The following is a 17,480-nucleotide window of genomic DNA, read 5'->3' as shown; positions in this document are numbered from 1 at the left end:
AGTCTTGGGCGGTTCGCCGGTTGTCCTTCCTTGGACCAATTTTGGTAGGTACTAACCCCTGCATACAAGACCTGCTGTTTTGGAGACACACTGACCCAGTCGTCTAGCCATCTCAATTTGGCCCCCATTAAAGTCGCTCAGATCCTTACGCTTGCCCATTTTTCCTGCTTCCAACATGTCAACTTCGAGAACTGACTGTTCACTTGCTGCCTAATAACTAAATCCTACTCCTTGACAGGTGCCACTGTATTGCCTTCACCTGTCAGTGGTTTTAATGTTATGACTGATTTATGGCTGTATGTGTGTATTTGGGATTTGAAAAAAAATATATATATATATATATTTTATTAATTTTCAGGTTAACCAGTTTGTTTTTTAAAAAAAAATTGTTTTAATAAATAAAAAGATTAAACGAAAGATATATATATATATATATATAAATGTATTTATTTTTAAAAATGAGTTAGCATTAGCTTCTTGAATGATGTAAAAATGATGTAAAGCCCCTGTCTGGTTAAATCACTGGTTGAATCCTAATCCATGCTTTACTTCCTACATTAGTGTACTATTTAAGGTGTAAACTAATACATTTCTGCACCCTTTGTAGTGCACTACTAAGTAGGGGAATGTGTGGATTGTGACTAATAAGCGTGCTGTGGAGAATAACCTTCAGTTTTCAGCCGTCAGAAAACTCGCCCTTGCTCGAATGCGTTGCAACCAAACTACAGGAAGTAGACGCGTTCAAGATGGGGGTTGATTGGATGATATAAAGCACACGTCACTATACGTCACGACCACGAACGATGCCTATTGGTTGGCTGGTGCGTCCCGCCCACATTTCGCTTCATCCCTAAGGTTTAGTTGTCCTCTGTATGTGCAAACCAGCGCGTGAGAGCTCCAGTTAAACATGGCGGGTCTGTGTGTGCGTGCAGTGAGGAACATTTTAACAACCCCTTCGCTTTCCAGGTGCGTTTTATCTTTCATATTAATATAACTAAACTTAAACTGAGTCTTAAAATGATTTTACACTTAAACGGAGACTTCACGTCTTGTTTCTGTGTTCATTTCAGTCATTCAGAAGTCGGAGCCGTTAGCTAAGTTAGGGTCGTATCCCAAATGCACCTCTTCTTCCCTATACAAGTGTGCTTCACTTAGTGTTATGTAATTGGGTTCTGCGCCCTACATAGTGCCCTATATAGCAGATGGACAGCCATTTAGGATTTAGCCTTATTTAGCCAGACAGTTGTGTGCATTTTATATTTTCAAATACTTTTTAAGTGTCCCTTCATAACAATATTAAGTTTTAATGATAGGAAAATATCCTTATTGTGTAGAAAATGTTAATTTTCAAATTTTATTATATAAAAAGTTTAAATTTGTTAAAAAAAATTGTCAATGCAGAATATTATTATTTTTATTATTAATAATAATAATCGTTTCTAATGAAAGTATGATAGTGAAAACTATATATTTATTATTATTGTTGTTGTTGTTATTATTATTATTATTATTATTATTATTATTATTATAAATATGTGGAGCTGATCATAAGGAGCAGGCTGGTTGTATTAAATTAGTTGTAAGAAGGTCTGAATGATGGCGTGGTCTGTTCTGAAGTGATCGTGGTTGTGGCCTAGTCCCTACAAAGGCTACCTCTTCCACAGCGAGCGCTCTGAGGGCATTCAGAGACCTCCATGGTGTCATTATTCACATCTGCAGGGTATCGGTCAAAGTCGAAAACACGACCGAGTGGCTGAGAAAATGTGTAAGGTGTAAGAGTGAACATGTACAGCGTATGTAGTAAACATAAAACGAAGCACATACAGGTCTACTTCCATTGGTTGCTGGCCTTCTGGACGCCCTGTGCAATCAAAGTTCAGCATTAATCGATATATATGTGTGTTTTGTTTGCTTGTTCAGGAGGACGCCGCGGCTCCTGTGCACGGCGGCACAGCAGAAGAGTTCAGGCGGACCAGAAGAAGAAAGTGCAGCTCAGAAAGCAGAGCAGAACGCCACTGATAAAACGTTAGTCGAGGAGAAAGTCCAGCTAGAGGAACAGCTGAAGGATCTAACGGTATGAAGAAATATTCATATCACCATAATTGCATTGTATTGTCTTTTATCATGGTTTATTATGTGGCATTCTCTCAAAGTAAGAATGGGGAGAAAAACCTGCCGTGTGTGTGTTACAGCAAAATGTTGTAGTGAATGGTTTGGTGTGATGAAGCAGATTTACTTTAATCACCCAGAAGTTGATTATTTTCCTAAAACAGCATGCCATCAAGTGTTCTATTCCTCATATCCACTTTCTTCCTGAACGCCGAAGTCTCACCTGGCTCACACCTGAGCCTGTCTTACGTTTCCAGTCTGGATGTTTCCAAAATGGCTCCATAGTGCCAATACTTTAGTGTCGCGATCACCGTCTTTTGACAGTACCTCACCCATCAAAGTTTAATGACTGGGTAGATGATATGACGCGTTGGCCCGAGGTCAGCTACATCGATATAATTGGTGAAGAACCATGAAGACGTTACAAAAGCACAGAAGAATATAATTATCTGCACAGCAATAAAATAGGCCAAGTTTTGCACAGGGAAGATGACAGCTTGATATTTTTGAAAGCAGAGTTAGAGCTCAGTCAGAAATTAAGCCGCTTGGGTAACTAGCTTTCGCCGCTTGGTAACAGGTGGGTGTTCATATCCTAGATACAGATCTGGATCGGGGTGAAGTTCGGAGGAGCTTGTCATGTTACTGAGAAACCACAAAGAAGCGTAAACTCCATTACAGCTTTACCTCCGACACCGGAGACTCCTTGCGTGAAATGTTAAATAAGCACGTTTGTCTTCACTGAAAACGTCACCATAATCAATGATTACACACATATTGTTTATTAAAAAAAATTTCTGTTTATTAAAAAAAATTTCTGTTTATTATTAGTGGAGCGTCTGTCGTTCACGTCCCTATGAATGAGCTGTTGCTATAGAAACATAGTAGAACCAGCGCGTTCATTACTGCCCGACCTGCTGTTATGGAAAATGAATCAACACTTTCTGACCAATCACAATCCAGAACTCGGGGCGCTGCGGTGTTACGTGAACTTAAAATACTTAGCTAGCGTTTAGATAATATATAGATACTAGCAGTTAGTTATATTTATTAGCGATGCCGAAAGAGGGGGGGAGGGGAGGGAATAGACTTATAACACTGCCAAATAAATTGTGTGTGTGTGTCTGTGTGTGCTTTCAGGATAAATACAAGCGAGCGCTGGCAGACACTGAGAACCTTAGACAGAGGAGTCAGAAGCTGGTAGATGACGCTAAACTTTATGGTAAGAAGAACAATCACAGGGTTCCTGGGTTTTATCCTGAGCTCCGGTTACTGTCTCTGTGGAGTTTCACATGTTCTCCCCCGTGTGGGTTTCCTCCATGTTCTCCGGTTTCCTCCTACCTCCCAGAAACATGCCAGTAGGCGGAAACTTTTAGTGTCGCATTTTATCCTCGGCTCAGTTCGCTTTCACAAGACAGCATTTCAAACTGTAAACTGTCCTCTCGTTGGTCAGAGTGCGCCTGTTTTATATTCCGGGCCGGCTCAAGATGGATATAGCAGCTCCGTGATCTTATTGTGGCGTTCTTTCTAGCTGTAGTTATTATAATTGATCAGTTTGAGCAGGAATCGACGTTGCAATTCACCCTTTTCAGAGAAGAAACATTGCATGTCATTTTAAAATGAATAAGCATGCTTTTGTTTTTGTTTTGACCTGCTCATCCACAAAATTCGTCACCAGAGATCTATCAGAGACGTTCATGGTTATGAGTATATCTATCGCTTGTCAACGTATTTAATCCATATAGCGTTTCCCCTATGGTAACATAAAATCCCCATAAATATTTTGTTTATGGGTATTTGTGTGAAAGTTTCCATCATGCGGCGTTATATACAGGTTGGGTCGATTTCTCAGCATGCTCAGGTGGTCTCAGGCCGATTGTTTTGGTGCCGATCCGAGTATGTCTAAACCGATCCAAGGGACAAAACGCACCACGTTCCGAAACAAACGCTCCAAACGAGCCAGGTGTGAAAACGCCCTAAATTTACTCCTGCCCTCAATGCGGAATAAATCTCTCACTGACCTTTCAGTCATTCAAATGCAGAATAAAGATGATTTGTATTCCTGTCCTAAGTGAGGAATAAACCTTTGTTTGAATCTTTCCGACCAGGAATAAATGTCGTGCTAACATCGGAGACTGTAGAATAAACCTTGGGCTAATTTGCTAGCTGTCCTAATAATGGTATAAATCCCAATTCCACCTAATACTAATTTTATTTATTTTCTCAATAAAGAACGAACCAGAATGAATGCTGATTTTATTCATAAATGTGAAATAAACCTTGACTCCTGTCCTCAATCAGTCCGTACAGGATTTCGCTGTTTTATTTATATATTATTTTTATTTTGTGATTGTTGTAGCCAAAAATACTTGATTTCTCTGCAGGTTTTTAAAAAAATTTGCAATGTGACTTGTGCGGTTTTTGTGTTTGAATTGGCAAAATAATTTTGCACGTCTTTCACAGTGATGTTTGTTGGTAAATGAGACCTTTTTAGCTGTACTCATGTTTGACGCACATGAATCGAAGACGGTTTTGGCTGAGTGCGCGTTGTGATGACGTCACATGACGCGTCTCGGCCAGAATCTGCGGTCATTTTGTAAAATTGGAAGCTCTTCCGAATAATTTATGCGATCCTGGACGGACTGCTAAATATTGAATAAACATCAACATCTCTGGCTAATTCTCTTTTTCTCTTTGCTTTCTTTTTCTCTTTGACGGTTCCAAGGAATCCAGGGTTTCTGTAAAGACCTGCTTGAGGTGGCGGACGTCTTGGAGAAGGCGACGGAAAGCGTCCCGAAGGCAGAAGTGACCTCGCAGAATCCTCACCTGAAGAACCTGTACGACGGGCTGGTGATGACGCAGGTGCAGATCCAGAAAGTTTTCACCAAACACGGCCTGGTGAAACTGAATCCGGTCGGGCTGAAGTTCGACCCGTACGAGCACGAAGCGCTGTTCCAAATACCCTTCGAGGGCCAGGAACCTGGCACCGTCGCCACGGTTACCAAAGTGGGCTACAAGCTGCATGGCCGCACCTTGCGACCTGCACTCGTGGGCGTGGTCAAAGCTCCGTGAAAACCTTCAACCGGTACAGCCCAGGTTTAGTCTGGTTCTGCTTTCCGGTTCGATGCGGTTTGCCTGAACTCGACGGACGATAGTGGACTGATTTGAATTCCTCTATGAATGTCATCACAGTTTATATAATAATGTTGGAGGTGGAAGATGGTGAGAGTGAAGCAAACCCGATTTTTTGTTCATCCGTGTAACATTCATAGTGTTTTTGTTTTAGGATTGTAAATGTACATCTGAGAAAAAAGTTGCATGTCTAAAAACATGGCATGTGACGAAAAGGCACGTCAGCGTGAACGCGTTTGTGACGATGCTGTTAAGCAATGGGGGGGGGGAAAGGGGGGTCCAAGAAAATGATTGTGAAATCAGCTGTAGTAATGTACGTCCGTGACTTTGTATATTCAGATATTTAAATGCCTTTTGTCCTGTCTTTTGTCTCCACCACACACTGCTCTAACCACCTGCTGTCAGATTAAATGATAGAACATGCTCACTGAACATATCATCAGTTTCACACCTGCTCCAGTGAATCCGTGGTTCCTGAGCATTATATTACAGCGTACCTGTTAATTAGCTTTCTGTTTATGTTTATGCACTGTGCTTTCCTGAGAAATTCTAGTCACCTCATTCTAGATCAGTGGGAAGAACCTGGTCTGTTTAGTCATGCTGTTAATTTATATCTGTCAGATGCAGCCGTTTTCTCAAAGGAGACGATTTATTAAAAAAAAAAAAAGACGTGAGTACATGAAACCAAGATGATGTTTTTAGAAAATGTTTCTCGGTTTCTTTCAGAAGCTTTTTAATTAAGTATACTTTCAAGGAAGAGGTTGTGGAGCACGATCTCGTCTTCAGTGTGTAGAAGATTTAATTTATCAGATGCTTTATACTTTACGTTTAAGCTGCGTTTGGAACAATATCTCTCCGATTCCCTTACTAAAATACACACCTAATGGGTTCACGACGTTTCGTCACAAAGATTCCCGATTCCTTGTGCACCCATCCTCTTGGCACTTCTGCGCGAGATAACAGATGAGTAAATGAAATTCACTTTACTGCTGTTACTGTATCTTCTAATCCAAGGTTTCCTAATAAGCAGGGGTTCGCAAACCCCCAACAGGTCAGGGTGGTCTTACATAAGGTTTGTTAGACCGTTATTAAAAATCATCAATGTTACATTTTAATAATATATATTTTTACAAGTAAGAAAAGAAACCTTAAAACTATAGCATTTTATCGTAGCCTCAGATGTAAAACGTGATAGAGGAGGACTGGATCAAGTAATTCGATAGTATTTCTAAGGTGGCTTTCCACAAGACGTGTACCATAAGTGGCAGGGGAATGTTGTGGGACACAGAAGAGGTCCACCGCTGGACATACTGTGATAGCACCAAAATAATTAAACAAAAAATATGGCGAGTCACGTTGTGTTCTCCGTGCACATTTGTGATGACATGCGATGAATGCAAATGCACTGGGGTTCGATAGAATCAATCGGTAGAGTCTGGAACCAGACCGACGCTGTGGGTGGACACCGGGAACAGTCGCACTTGGGTCCGGACTGCAGCGACGGGCCCAGTATGAAAACCAGCTTAGCATGTGAGAGTAAAATGTAAATTACAGTGTTTGCTAGAAAAAATATGTTCTCCATAGCTAAAAGCATAATCTTTACAACTCCTTAAAACGGATGGACACATCATCCATCCATCTTCTATACCACTTATCCTTTTCAAGGTCACGGGGAAACCTGGAGCCTATCCCAGGGAGCATTGGGCACAAGGCGGGGTACACCCTGGACAGGGTGCCAATCCATCGGATGGACACATCAGTAAAACAAAAGTCACAAGAGGAAGAACCTGCACAAGCTAGTCAACAAAAGCTCCAAAGTGGGAAAAGTTCTGTAAGTACAGGGATGAATATTTATGTGCACAGATCACGACAAAGCCAGACCCTTTCCCAAGTGTGTGATATGTGTGAAGCAGCTTTCTAGTTAAAGTACGAAGCCAGGGTTTATTTAAAAAGACATTTGGAAGCAAAACAGGAAAACCATAACATTTGGCCATAAAACCAAACAAGGCAAGGTTGCATAGATTAAAGCTGTAAATATGTTTTTAATAAACTTTTTCAACACAAAAGATTAAGACACAGCCTGCTTATCATCTTCAGGGAGACAAATTTAGGTTGAAGGACAAAAACGGTAGGGAACCACTGTTCTAATCCTATATCCTGTATATATAAAAATATACACACACACAAATGAGTGACATTAATGCTTAATAATCACATTGTCATGTGTTACTGATAAACAAATAGGCAGGTTTGTAAATGCAGTTAAGCAAAATACAACTTAAATATATCAGCAAGCAGTGATCGAGGGGTCCAAGCATGGTTGCAATGGTCTGTGACACTAGTTGTTGCTTTTTGTTTGGTTTTATGATCGAACTGTAATTCAGGAAATAGACATGGTAAAGTCGCATATGTATACAGCATATATTGCTATAAAGTGGTTTACAGAATCTCAAATTCATTCAAGCAAGGTTTATCATCAGAGGTGATTTATAAAATCTTTGTCTCAGTACAGACTCATTTCTGATTAATGGAGAGAGGATTGAAGTTTAGGTTGTGCTTTTCAGCTGATAACAACATCTCAGAAAGCCCACCTCAGGCAGTTGTAAGTTGTTCTGATGAACTCACGAGCCAAACTATTGTGGTTTCTTGTACAGTCACTTGTGGTACGGAGGGTAACACTGCAGAGAATAGACGTCTTCAGTCAAGCTAAATTTCCCAACGTTATATCAGTAGTCGACATGCGAATGTGGAGAGGGGGTAAGAAGAACTTACTTGAAGCTGATTTGTTCACAGAGGTTGTGTGTTTTTTCTTCTTGAGTCGTAAAGACTTTGGCTGGAGTTTGACAGAACAGGTAACAGCAGTCGTCTGCGGTTTTTGCATCTGTGTGTTAGATAATAAAAGGCTTCTTAAGGATTGAACAGTAATTCAAGGTCAAAATACAAAAGTAATCATTGTACTGCACGAATGACCAGGCGTACAGGTGTTCCTATTAAAGTGGATGGTGAGTGTAACAACTGTATATTAAATCCTAATTGTGACTGGTCTATTTGGTGCCATTTTCATTTCCATACAGTGTTTCTCTTTGTTTTCTGTTTGTAGGTTTTGAATATAAAAGAAAATGGATCTCTGTTGGAAATATTTGGAAAATTATGAGGTTGATCTTTTTCTTTGTGAATTACCGAAAAAATTACTGACGGACAAGGGGTGAATTTCACAGCTGTCCTGTTTAGCTGCGTAACCTGGAGTTAGGAGAAAGAAAATACACAGTAATCAATACACTTTAGACATAATTTCGTGTTTTAAAGTATCACGGTTCTTATATTAACTGTTTTATGCCAAGTGTCCACACAGTCAATTTATGACCGTTTTTTTTTTTTTTTAGGAAATTATTAGATGTAAACACCTCCACATCACCTGACACAATTACTATTTAACATAAATCATGATTCATGTTGCTTTTTAGACATATGTTTCTAAAGTATATCTTTTTATAACCATTTCCAATTATACAAAATCCCAAGTTAAATTAATATATATAATATATATATATATTGCTTTTTCTTTTTTCCTTTTTTTAAATTTAAGTTTATCCCCCAGAGTAAACGGTAAATATTGTATATGTCCAGATTATAGCTACATTTACTTTAAAAATTTAGATTTTTTTGGTCATCAAATGCTTTTTATTATTATTATTATTATTATTATTATTATTATTATATATAAACATATTCACATTTTAATATGAATGATGTTTAGGGAAAAAGGAATTTTAACTAATAAAACCATATACATATAACCATGTGTCTTTTCTATTCATTATTACAGATTATAAACATAACAACAAACAAAAAAATTGTATCCATCCTCCAGCAGAACTGATGGCAGGAGGATTTACCTTTCATCAGACACCAGTCATAAGCTTTGAAGACTTTCTCCACCCATTCGTGCTCTTCACATAGACTGGTGATGGTCTTTTCCCTGTAATGAAGAAAGTTTTTTTCTCAGTAACAAATTAAAACCTAATTATTAATAATGTCTGTAGTCCAATTGCGCATACGCTGAATTAATCAATCAATCATTACTAATAATCTAATCATTTCAAGTGAATTAATGAATAAAATACTGAGTGAAGTGATGAAGCAGAGTTACTCTTATCGCCTTGGTTATTTTCCAATAACATCATGTGCCCAAGTGTTTTATTCCTCTTAAACCCTGCTCTCATGGATATCAAACAATTGCAAACACAACACAGGTTTCTAATTTTTTTTTTTTTTTTAAATATAGGTGTGCCACAATTATTGGCCCCTTTTAGTCAATACTTTGTGCTACCTCCCTTTGCCAAGATAACAGTCTTCTCCTATGTACTTTTCCATATGGCTACCTCTCTGTGTGCACCAAAACCACCTCTGATGTTTATTACCAAAAAGCTCTATTTTGATTTCATCTGACCATAGAACCCGATCCCATTTGAAGTTCCAGTAGTGTCTGCACACTGAAGACGCTCGAGTTTGTTTTTGGATGAGAGTAGAGGCTTTTTTCTTGAAACCCTTCCAAACAGCTTGTGGTGATGTCGGTGACTTCGGATTGTAGTTTTGGAGACTTTCTGACCCCAAGACACAACTAACATCTGCAATTCTCCAGCTGTGATCCTTTTTTTATTGTGATCCTCCAGCTTTCTATCCTTCTGATATATTTTTTATCCACTCGAACCGTCCTCTTCACAGTGCGTTGAGACGATATAGACACGCGTCCAATTCCAGGTGGATTCATAACATTTCCAGTTGACTGGAACAACTTAATTATTGCCCTGATGGTGGAAATGGGCGTTTTCAATGCTTGTGCTATTTTCTTATAGCCACGCCCCATTTTGTGAAGCTCAACAACCTTTTGCCGCACATCACAGCTATATTCCTCACTCTTACCCATCGTTATGAATGACTAAGGGGATTTGGCCTGTGTGTACCTCATATTTATACCCCTGTGAAACAGGAAGTCATGGTTGAATAATTTCCTGTTCCTAGTCACCCAGGTGTACTAAAAATTTTTTTTTAGTATAATAGTATACTAAGTTATGGTATAAAGTATAATATAATTGAGAATTCATTAATGCTGTGGTCAAAAAGTTCCTATTTGTAAGTGATACATGTAAGCTAGGATTAAAGTTTCTAGCTACTGTAAAATCAGAATTAAACAGTAAAATGTAAATATAAAAGGGTAAAAACTTGCACGACGACACGCTCTCGACAGCCCACTCCGGTTTCTTCATGTCTTATTGAAGCTTTACTCGAAGGCAGTGTAAAAGAGAAATCGATACAACATTCCTCCAGGTCTGGACCTGTGCGTTAATGACAGGTGAGTTGTGATTTCAGTCATTTGACTAAAAATTTTTAAAAAATAAAGATTATTTTCAATCTAAAACTTCAAGGGATGTGTATTTATCTAATTTTTTAAATTTTTCTTTAGAAAAATAAACAAGTCAATAATTGTGTCACTGCTGAACAAAAACTTAAGTAACCTGAATTCAAGTAAAATACCATGATCGACACAGTCTTCTCAGCAATCCCATAGATTTAAGATTAAAAAGCCCAAAGAAACGTTTGTCACTTACGTGAACTTTCCTGCGATGTCCCTGTGTGGTGTCGTTCCTGTTGAGGTGCAGTTGTAGCTACACGAAAGACAACATGCGTTTACACAACATGTTGCGAGCTTTAAATGATCACAGCTCTAACCAGTGCTGACCTGTACATAACCTGTATAACCTGCATGTAATAATAATGATGCTACAACAGGTGAATTCACATAATATTCACGTTGGGATAATTCTCTGACTGCTACAGTGTTAATAAAGAATGTGTGTATGTTAGCTATGTACATCACAGCATTTTATGCTAGCCTCTAAGCAAAAAAGAAATAAAGAAATAAATTTCCACCTTTCTCTGTTTGGGAATGTGTATCTGTACTCAAACAGAAGCGGGTCATTACTTCATCTATGATTAAAAAAAAAAAAGACATATGTTCAGAAACACAGGAAGTGATGTGCGACATGAAAAAGACCAAAGCGTGTTTTCTACTTACTGTTGCACGTTGTGTAGCACTGAAGGATCAGTAGAACCAGCAGGAGAGAATAGGAACAAGAGAACATCGCTGCAGCTGATGGTGATGATGATGATGATGATGGTGTAAAAGGTTCCTTACCTTCTTTACCTGAGGTAGACTGGGGTAAAGGCTACAGCAGAAAAGACTGAGGTAGATTTATTTTTTTTTTTGTTTAAGTAAATGGTCAGAGATGACACAACTGCTGCAACAGTGAGCCTGCCTTGTGGTTATCACCTAAAGTGAAGCACGCCTCGCAGTTCTAAAAATACCTTTCCATTTCATTTTCCCTTCCAGAGACAGCTTTTTCAGTTCTCAGCTTGCTTCATCCTTCGATTTAAAACTATAATCTTGTACTATAATGTGTATAAAGCTTAAATGAAATTTAAAGTTGTGTAAATTTATCAACAGTGGACACAATGTTTATCAACAAGCAATTTAATTAACATCTTTATGTGTATTTTAGGGGGAGGGGGGATAGATCTGCTCAGATCACTCTCAGTATGGGATTATTTTTTTTAGACAAACTCCCTAATCTGGCCTACCAATTCAACAAAGAGTCTGTTTTCTAAAACAAACTGTTCTTGAGGACCGTGTTGTACACTTCATCATACATACAGTATGCAACTACAAAGGTAAGAAAATACCTATTTTATAGTCAACCCCAATTCTGAAAAAGTTGGGACAGTATGGAAAACGCTAATAAAAACAAAGAGGAGTGATTTGTAAATGTACTTTGACTTGTATTTAAACAAACAAAAAAAAGTATAAATGTTTATTTTGAAATTGATGCATGCAACATGTTCCAAAAAAACTTGGGACAGGGCGATTTAGGACTAATAATATGTTGTAACGAGTTGAAATAAGAAGGTGATGTGAAACAGGTGAGTGAACCAATCATCTAATCATAGTCCTTAATCATAAGGAGCATTCAAAAAAGGCAGAGTCCTCCAAAAGCAAGGACGGGTCGAGGCTCGCCGATCTGCCAACAGATGCATCAGTGAATAATCCAACACTTTGAGAAGAACATTCCCCAAAGACAAATCGGTAGGATTTTGGACGTTTCACCTTCTACACTGCACAATATAATTAAAATAGTCAGGGAATCCGGTCAAATCTCGGTGCGTAAAGGGCAAGGCCGAAAAACACTTCTGAATGCGCGTGATTTCCGATCCCTCAGACGTCACTGTCTTAAAAACCGTCATGAGTCTGTAATGAGATCCTGACATGGGGTCGGGAATACTTTGCTAAACCTTTACAGTCGACACCATTCGCCGCTGAATCCACAGATACAAGCTAAGGCTTTACTATGCAAAGCAGAAGCCCTACATCAACACTGACCAGAAGCTCCGCCCACTTCTCTGGGCTAGGTCTTATCTGAGATGGACAGTAGCACAGTGGAATCGTGTTTTGTGGTCCGACGAGTCGACATTTCAAATAGTTTTTGGACAAAACAGCCATCGTGTTCTCCGGGACAAAGAGGAAAAGGACCATATGAGCTGTTATCAGTGTCAGGTCCAAAATCCAGCATCTGTCATGGTATGGGGGCGTGTCAGTGCCCATGGTATGGGGGCGTGACAGTGCCCATGTCATGGGGGCGTGTCAGTGCCCATGGCATGGGTAACTCACACATCTGTGAGGGCATCATTAATGCAGAAAGATATGTACACATTTTGGAGCAACATGCACTACCATCCAGAGCAGGACAACGCCACACCACATTCTGCCCGGATTACAAGCGCATGGTTGCGTAAGCAGAGAGTGCGGGTGCGAGCATGGCCTGCTGCAGTTCTCACCTGTCTCCCATTGAGAATGTGTGGCACATTATGAAGCGCAAAATAAGGCGACGAAGACCTCATACAGTTACACAGCTGAAGAAATACATAATGGACGAATGGTGGAAAATTCCGCTTGCTAAACTTAACCAACTGGTGTCTTCACTCAGCATCCAAACACTTAATAAGTGTTATTAAAAGAAAAGGTGATGTTACCCAGCGGTAAACAGTCGATTGTCCCAACGTTTTTGGAGTGTGTAGCAGTCATCAAGTTTGAAATGAGTGTATATTTTCAAAAATAAATTAAAATTCACAAAGTAAAAACATCAAATAATGTGTTAATAATGTGTTTTCAATATAGTACAGGGTGAATTGAATTTTCAGATGACTCTTTTATTTATATTGTCCCAACTTTTTCAGAATTGGGGTTGTACATAAGTATTCCATAAGTATTTGGACAGTGACACGATTTTTGTAATGTCTCTGTGCACCACCACAATGGATTTGATATGAAGCAATCAAGATGTGATTGAAGTGTAGACTTTCAGGTTTAATTCAAGGAGTTTAACAAAAAAATATTGCATTAATCGTTTAGGAATTACTAACTTTTTTTTTTTTTTAGCGAATTACATATTACAGCTCTCTATTTTCACAGGCTCAAAAGCAATTGGACAAACTAACATAATAATAAATATTAAGATAATTTTTTAACACTTGGGTGCAAACCCTTTGCAGTCAATGAATGCCTGAAGTCTGGACATCACCAAATGATAGAGATGCTCTTTGCCAGGGCTTCACTCTGTACTGGTGTACAGAGGCAAAATAATGAAAATTGTGTCCCTGTCCAAATACTTATGGACCTGACTGTACAGCTCATATACCTTTATATAAACAGAGAAATAGTTAGAGATAAACTGCTGTCTCGCTGTACTGATGAATGTCAGCAATGCTGCTGGAAACAAAAGAGCCGCTCTATTTCAATGCATCATTACACTGAATGCAAGGAAAAATGATTTTAAAAATGCTAGTCCCTGTTCTTCCAGTAGGGGGCAAAATAGTGCAGAGATATAGAAATGAGCATTGGCTAATTAAATATGCAGACATTTACATACTTTAATAAAACAAATATATCTTTAGTTCAGATGTTGTTACAGCTAAAATGTTTATTTCACTGTGAAGACTTTCTCAAGATACACACGGTATAATGTGTTTTCACTCTAGTTAATGTGGTTCATATGGTTTATAAAAGAAACCTATGTACACGAATTGACATTATATCAGTAAAACAAGTTCGTCAGGGATATGGGGAAGTGTGCAGAGCTTAAAGGGGTCATGACATATTTATTCATTTTTATTTTATTTTCTTCCCTGACATATAATTATAGCATTTAGTTTATTATATATTATAATTTTTTGTGCAAAAAAACTAATGTAGTAATTTATTGTCTTTTTCCACCCTGTCTCTGATCCTCTGACTGAAACGATAATTTTTTTGTGTCCTTTACCTTTAAAACTTCAATGTAAGCACCCACTGCTATGATTGGATAACATATTTGCCTATGAATTAATTGTCAACGCCCCCTGCCGTAACATGTGTGGAACTGTTTTCATCGATTGAGCGCCAGTGGGCGGGGCCAATGGTGTAAAAGTAGGTGTCAATGTCTTGCTGTAGGGGAAGTCATATGCAAATGTATTTTTCCTGTGTGACGTCGCAAATTCCGAACACGTCCAAACGCTTGGAGCTTGGTTAAATAAATGCTCTTTTTGTACTGAGGAGGATGCATTAAGCTATGAAACTTGTGGGACGTTTTAATTGTACAATGGCCTCTTATATGTCAGAAGATCAAGGAAATTTTGATTTCTCATGTCATGATCCGTTTAAAGCCTTCTTCAAAGTTGCTAAGTTTCAGAGAATTTGGTGGTTATGAGTGGACAAAGACAAACATTGAAACAAACATATAAATGTTTATTTTTGATGTTTGATTACATTATTGTAGATCCTTTAAGACCTGTAAGTTGTGAGGTGGGGTCTCCATTGATCAGACTTGTTTGTCCAGCACGTCCCACAAGTGCTCGATTGGATTGATATATGGGGAATTTGGCGGTAAAGCCAACACTTTGAACACTTTGTCATGTTCCTCAAACCGTTCCTGAACAGTTCTTGTAGTTTGGCAGGGCACATTATTCTGCTGAAACAGGCCACTGCCATTAGGGAATACCACTGCCACGAAGGGGTGTACTTGGTCTACATCAGTGTTTAGGAACATCCACATGAATGCCAGGACCCAAGTTTTCCCAGCAAACCACTTCCCAGAACATCACCCTGCCGCTACTGGCATGCTTTCTTCCCATAGTTCATCCTAGTGCCATCTCTTCCCCAGGTGAGCGATGCACACACAAACACACACCCGGCTGTCCACATGATGTAAAAGAAAATATGATTCATTAGACCAGGCCACCTTCTTCCATTCCATGGTCCAGTTCTGATGCTCACGTCCCCATTGTAGTACTTTTGGTGGTAGACAGGGGTCAGTATGACCGGTCTGTGGCTACGCAGCACCACACACAACAAGCTGTGATGCACTGTGTTCTGACACCTTTCTATCATAGCCAGTATTAACTTTTTCAGCAAATTGTTCTACAGTAGCTATTCTGTGGGATTGGACTAGATGGGCTAGCTTTCATTCTCCACGCACATCAATGAGCCTTGGGCGCCCATGACCCTGTCACCAGTTCACCATTTGTCCTTCCTTGGACCACTTTTGGTAGGTACTAACCACTGCATACCAGGAACACCCCACAAGACCTGCCTGTTCTGACCCAGTTGTCTAGCCATAGTGCCATTGTAATGAGATAATCAGTGATATTCACATCAACTGCCAGTAGTTTAAATGTTATGGCTGATCGGTGTGTAATGGCCATGAATTGAAAATATATACTGAAAATTAGAAATCTGCACCACTGTTAATTTGTTTCCCATGAAAAGACTGAGAAAAAAAGAAACATGCATCGAACGTTTCCTATGCTCAAACATTTTGGGCAAGTCTCAAGTTTTTGAGCTGTAATTGGGGTGGGTATTTTGATGGAAATTTTAAGATTTTTGGCAAGCTTTAAAAAAAAAAAAAAAAAAAAAAACCACCATAACAAAAAACCCAAATTCTCCTGTGGAGTCCACCTGTGGTAAATTCAGTTGATTGGACATGATTTGGAAAGGCACACACCTGTCTATATAAGGTCCCACAGTTAACAATGCATGTCAGAGCACAAACCAAGCCATGAAGTCCAAGGAATTGTCTGTAGACCTCCGACACAGGATTGTATCGAGGCACAGGTCTGGGGAAGGGTACAGAAACATTTCTGCAGCATTGAAGGTCCCAATGAGCACAGTGGCCTCCATCATCCGTAAATGGAAGAAGTCTGGAACCAGCAGGACTCTTCCTAGAGCTGCCGCCCGGCCAAACTGAGTGATCGGGGGAAAAGGGCCTTAGTCAGGGAAGTGACCAAAAACCAGATGGTCACTCTGACAGAGCTCCAGCGTGTCTCTGTGGAGAGAGGAGAACCTTCCAGAAGAACAACCATCTCTGCAGAACTCCACCAATCAGGCCTGTATGGTAGAGTGGCCAGACGGAAGCCACTCCTCAGTAAAAGGCACATGACAGCCCACCTGGAGTTTGCCAAAAGGCACCTGAAGGACTCTCAGACCTCAGTCTGGAGGAAACCAGGCACCACTCATCACCTGGCCAATACTATCCCTACAGTGACGCATGGTGGTGGCAGCATCATGCTGTGGGGATGTTTTTCAGCGGCAGGAACTGGGAGACTCGTCAGGATCGGGGGAAAGATGAATGCAGCAATGTACAGAGACATCCTTGATGAAAACCTGCTCCAGAGCGCCCTGGACCTCAGACTGGGGCGAAGGTTCATCTTCCAACAGGACAACGACCCTAAGCACACAGCCAAGATAACGAAGGAGTGGCTACAGGACAACTCTGTGAATGTCCTTGAGTGGCCCAGCCAGAGCCCAGACTTGAACCCGATTGAACATCTCTGGAGAGATCTGAAAATAGCTGTGCACCGACGCTCCCCATCCAACCTGATGGAGCTTGAGAGGTCCTGCCAAGAAGAATGGGAGAAACTGCCCAAAAATAGGCGTGCCAAGCTTGTAGCATCATTCTCAAAAAGACTTGAGGCTGTAATTGGTGCTTCAACAAAGTATTGAGCAAGGGCTGTGAATACTTATGTACATGTGCTTTTTTTGTTTTTCATTTTTAATAAATTTGCAAAGATTTCAAACAAACATGTTGTCATTATGGGGTATTGTTTGTAGAATTTTAAGGAAAATAATGAATTTAATCCATTTTGTAATAAGGCTG

The 17,480-nt window shown here is 39.6% G+C and overlaps 2 protein-coding genes across 3 annotated transcripts; one reads left to right on the top strand and one right to left on the bottom strand.

Moving 5' to 3' along the window:
• Positions 1–710: 710 nt before the first annotated feature.
• On the top strand, positions 711–5,661 carry grpel1 (GrpE-like 1, mitochondrial). Its single transcript, XM_053629886.1, has 4 exons — positions 711–966; positions 1,921–2,074; positions 3,247–3,328; positions 4,832–5,661. Exons 1-4 carry the CDS (start codon positions 908–910, stop codon positions 5,176–5,178), a joined length of 642 nt encoding a protein of 213 aa, XP_053485861.1. The 5' UTR covers positions 711–907; the 3' UTR covers positions 5,179–5,661.
• A 1,269-nt stretch (positions 5,662–6,930) lies between these two features.
• Positions 6,931–11,569, bottom strand: LOC128610521 (uncharacterized). 2 transcript variants are annotated; one of them, XM_053629887.1, is made up of 8 exons: positions 11,315–11,569; positions 11,170–11,226; positions 10,848–10,904; positions 10,466–10,574; positions 9,135–9,217; positions 8,419–8,478; positions 8,011–8,119; positions 6,931–7,916 (listed from the first exon to the last, which is right to left on the bottom strand). In XM_053629887.1, the coding sequence occupies exons 1-8, from the start codon at positions 11,379–11,381 to the stop codon at positions 7,817–7,819; spliced, it is 642 nt and encodes a 213-aa protein (XP_053485862.1). In that variant the 5' UTR covers positions 11,382–11,569; the 3' UTR covers positions 6,931–7,816. The 2 variants fall into 2 exon arrangements, with proteins under 2 accessions (XP_053485862.1, XP_053485863.1); XM_053629888.1 differs by lacking the exon at positions 11,170–11,226.
• Positions 11,570–17,480: the final 5,911 nt, after the last annotated feature.

Source organism: Ictalurus furcatus, chromosome 7 (genome assembly GCF_023375685.1).
Source record: "Ictalurus furcatus strain D&B chromosome 7, Billie_1.0, whole genome shotgun sequence".
Taxonomy (NCBI): Eukaryota; Metazoa; Chordata; class Actinopteri; order Siluriformes; family Ictaluridae; genus Ictalurus; species Ictalurus furcatus.
The sequence above is the reverse complement of the archived record's forward strand: the minus strand, read 5'-3'. Positions and strand labels throughout refer to the sequence as shown.

What these genes read in the sequence shown, in the direction of transcription:
- grpel1 (XM_053629886.1), top strand. Translation starts at nt 908, where the DNA reads ATGGCGGGTCTGTGTGTGCGTGCAGTGAGGAACATTTTAACAACCCCT. An exon ending in AACAGCTGAAGGATCTAACG is followed by an intron (nt 2,075 to 3,246) that starts GTATGAAGAAAT and finishes GTGTGCTTTCAG; the next exon opens with GATAAATACAAGCGAGCGCT. An exon ending in AGATGACGCTAAACTTTATG is followed by an intron (nt 3,329 to 4,831) that starts GTAAGAAGAACA and finishes GACGGTTCCAAG; the next exon opens with GAATCCAGGGTTTCTGTAAA.
- LOC128610521 (XM_053629887.1), bottom strand. Translation starts at nt 11,381, where the DNA reads ATGTTCTCTTGTTCCTATTCTCTCCTGCTGGTTCTACTGATCCTTCAG. An exon ending in GTGCTACACAACGTGCAACA is followed by an intron (nt 11,227 to 11,314) that starts GTAAGTAGAAAA and finishes TTTTAATCATAG; the next exon opens with ATGAAGTAATGACCCGCTTC. An exon ending in GTCCGTCAGTAATTTTTTCG is followed by an intron (nt 8,120 to 8,418) that starts GTAATTCACAAA and finishes TCTAACACACAG; the next exon opens with ATGCAAAAACCGCAGACGAC.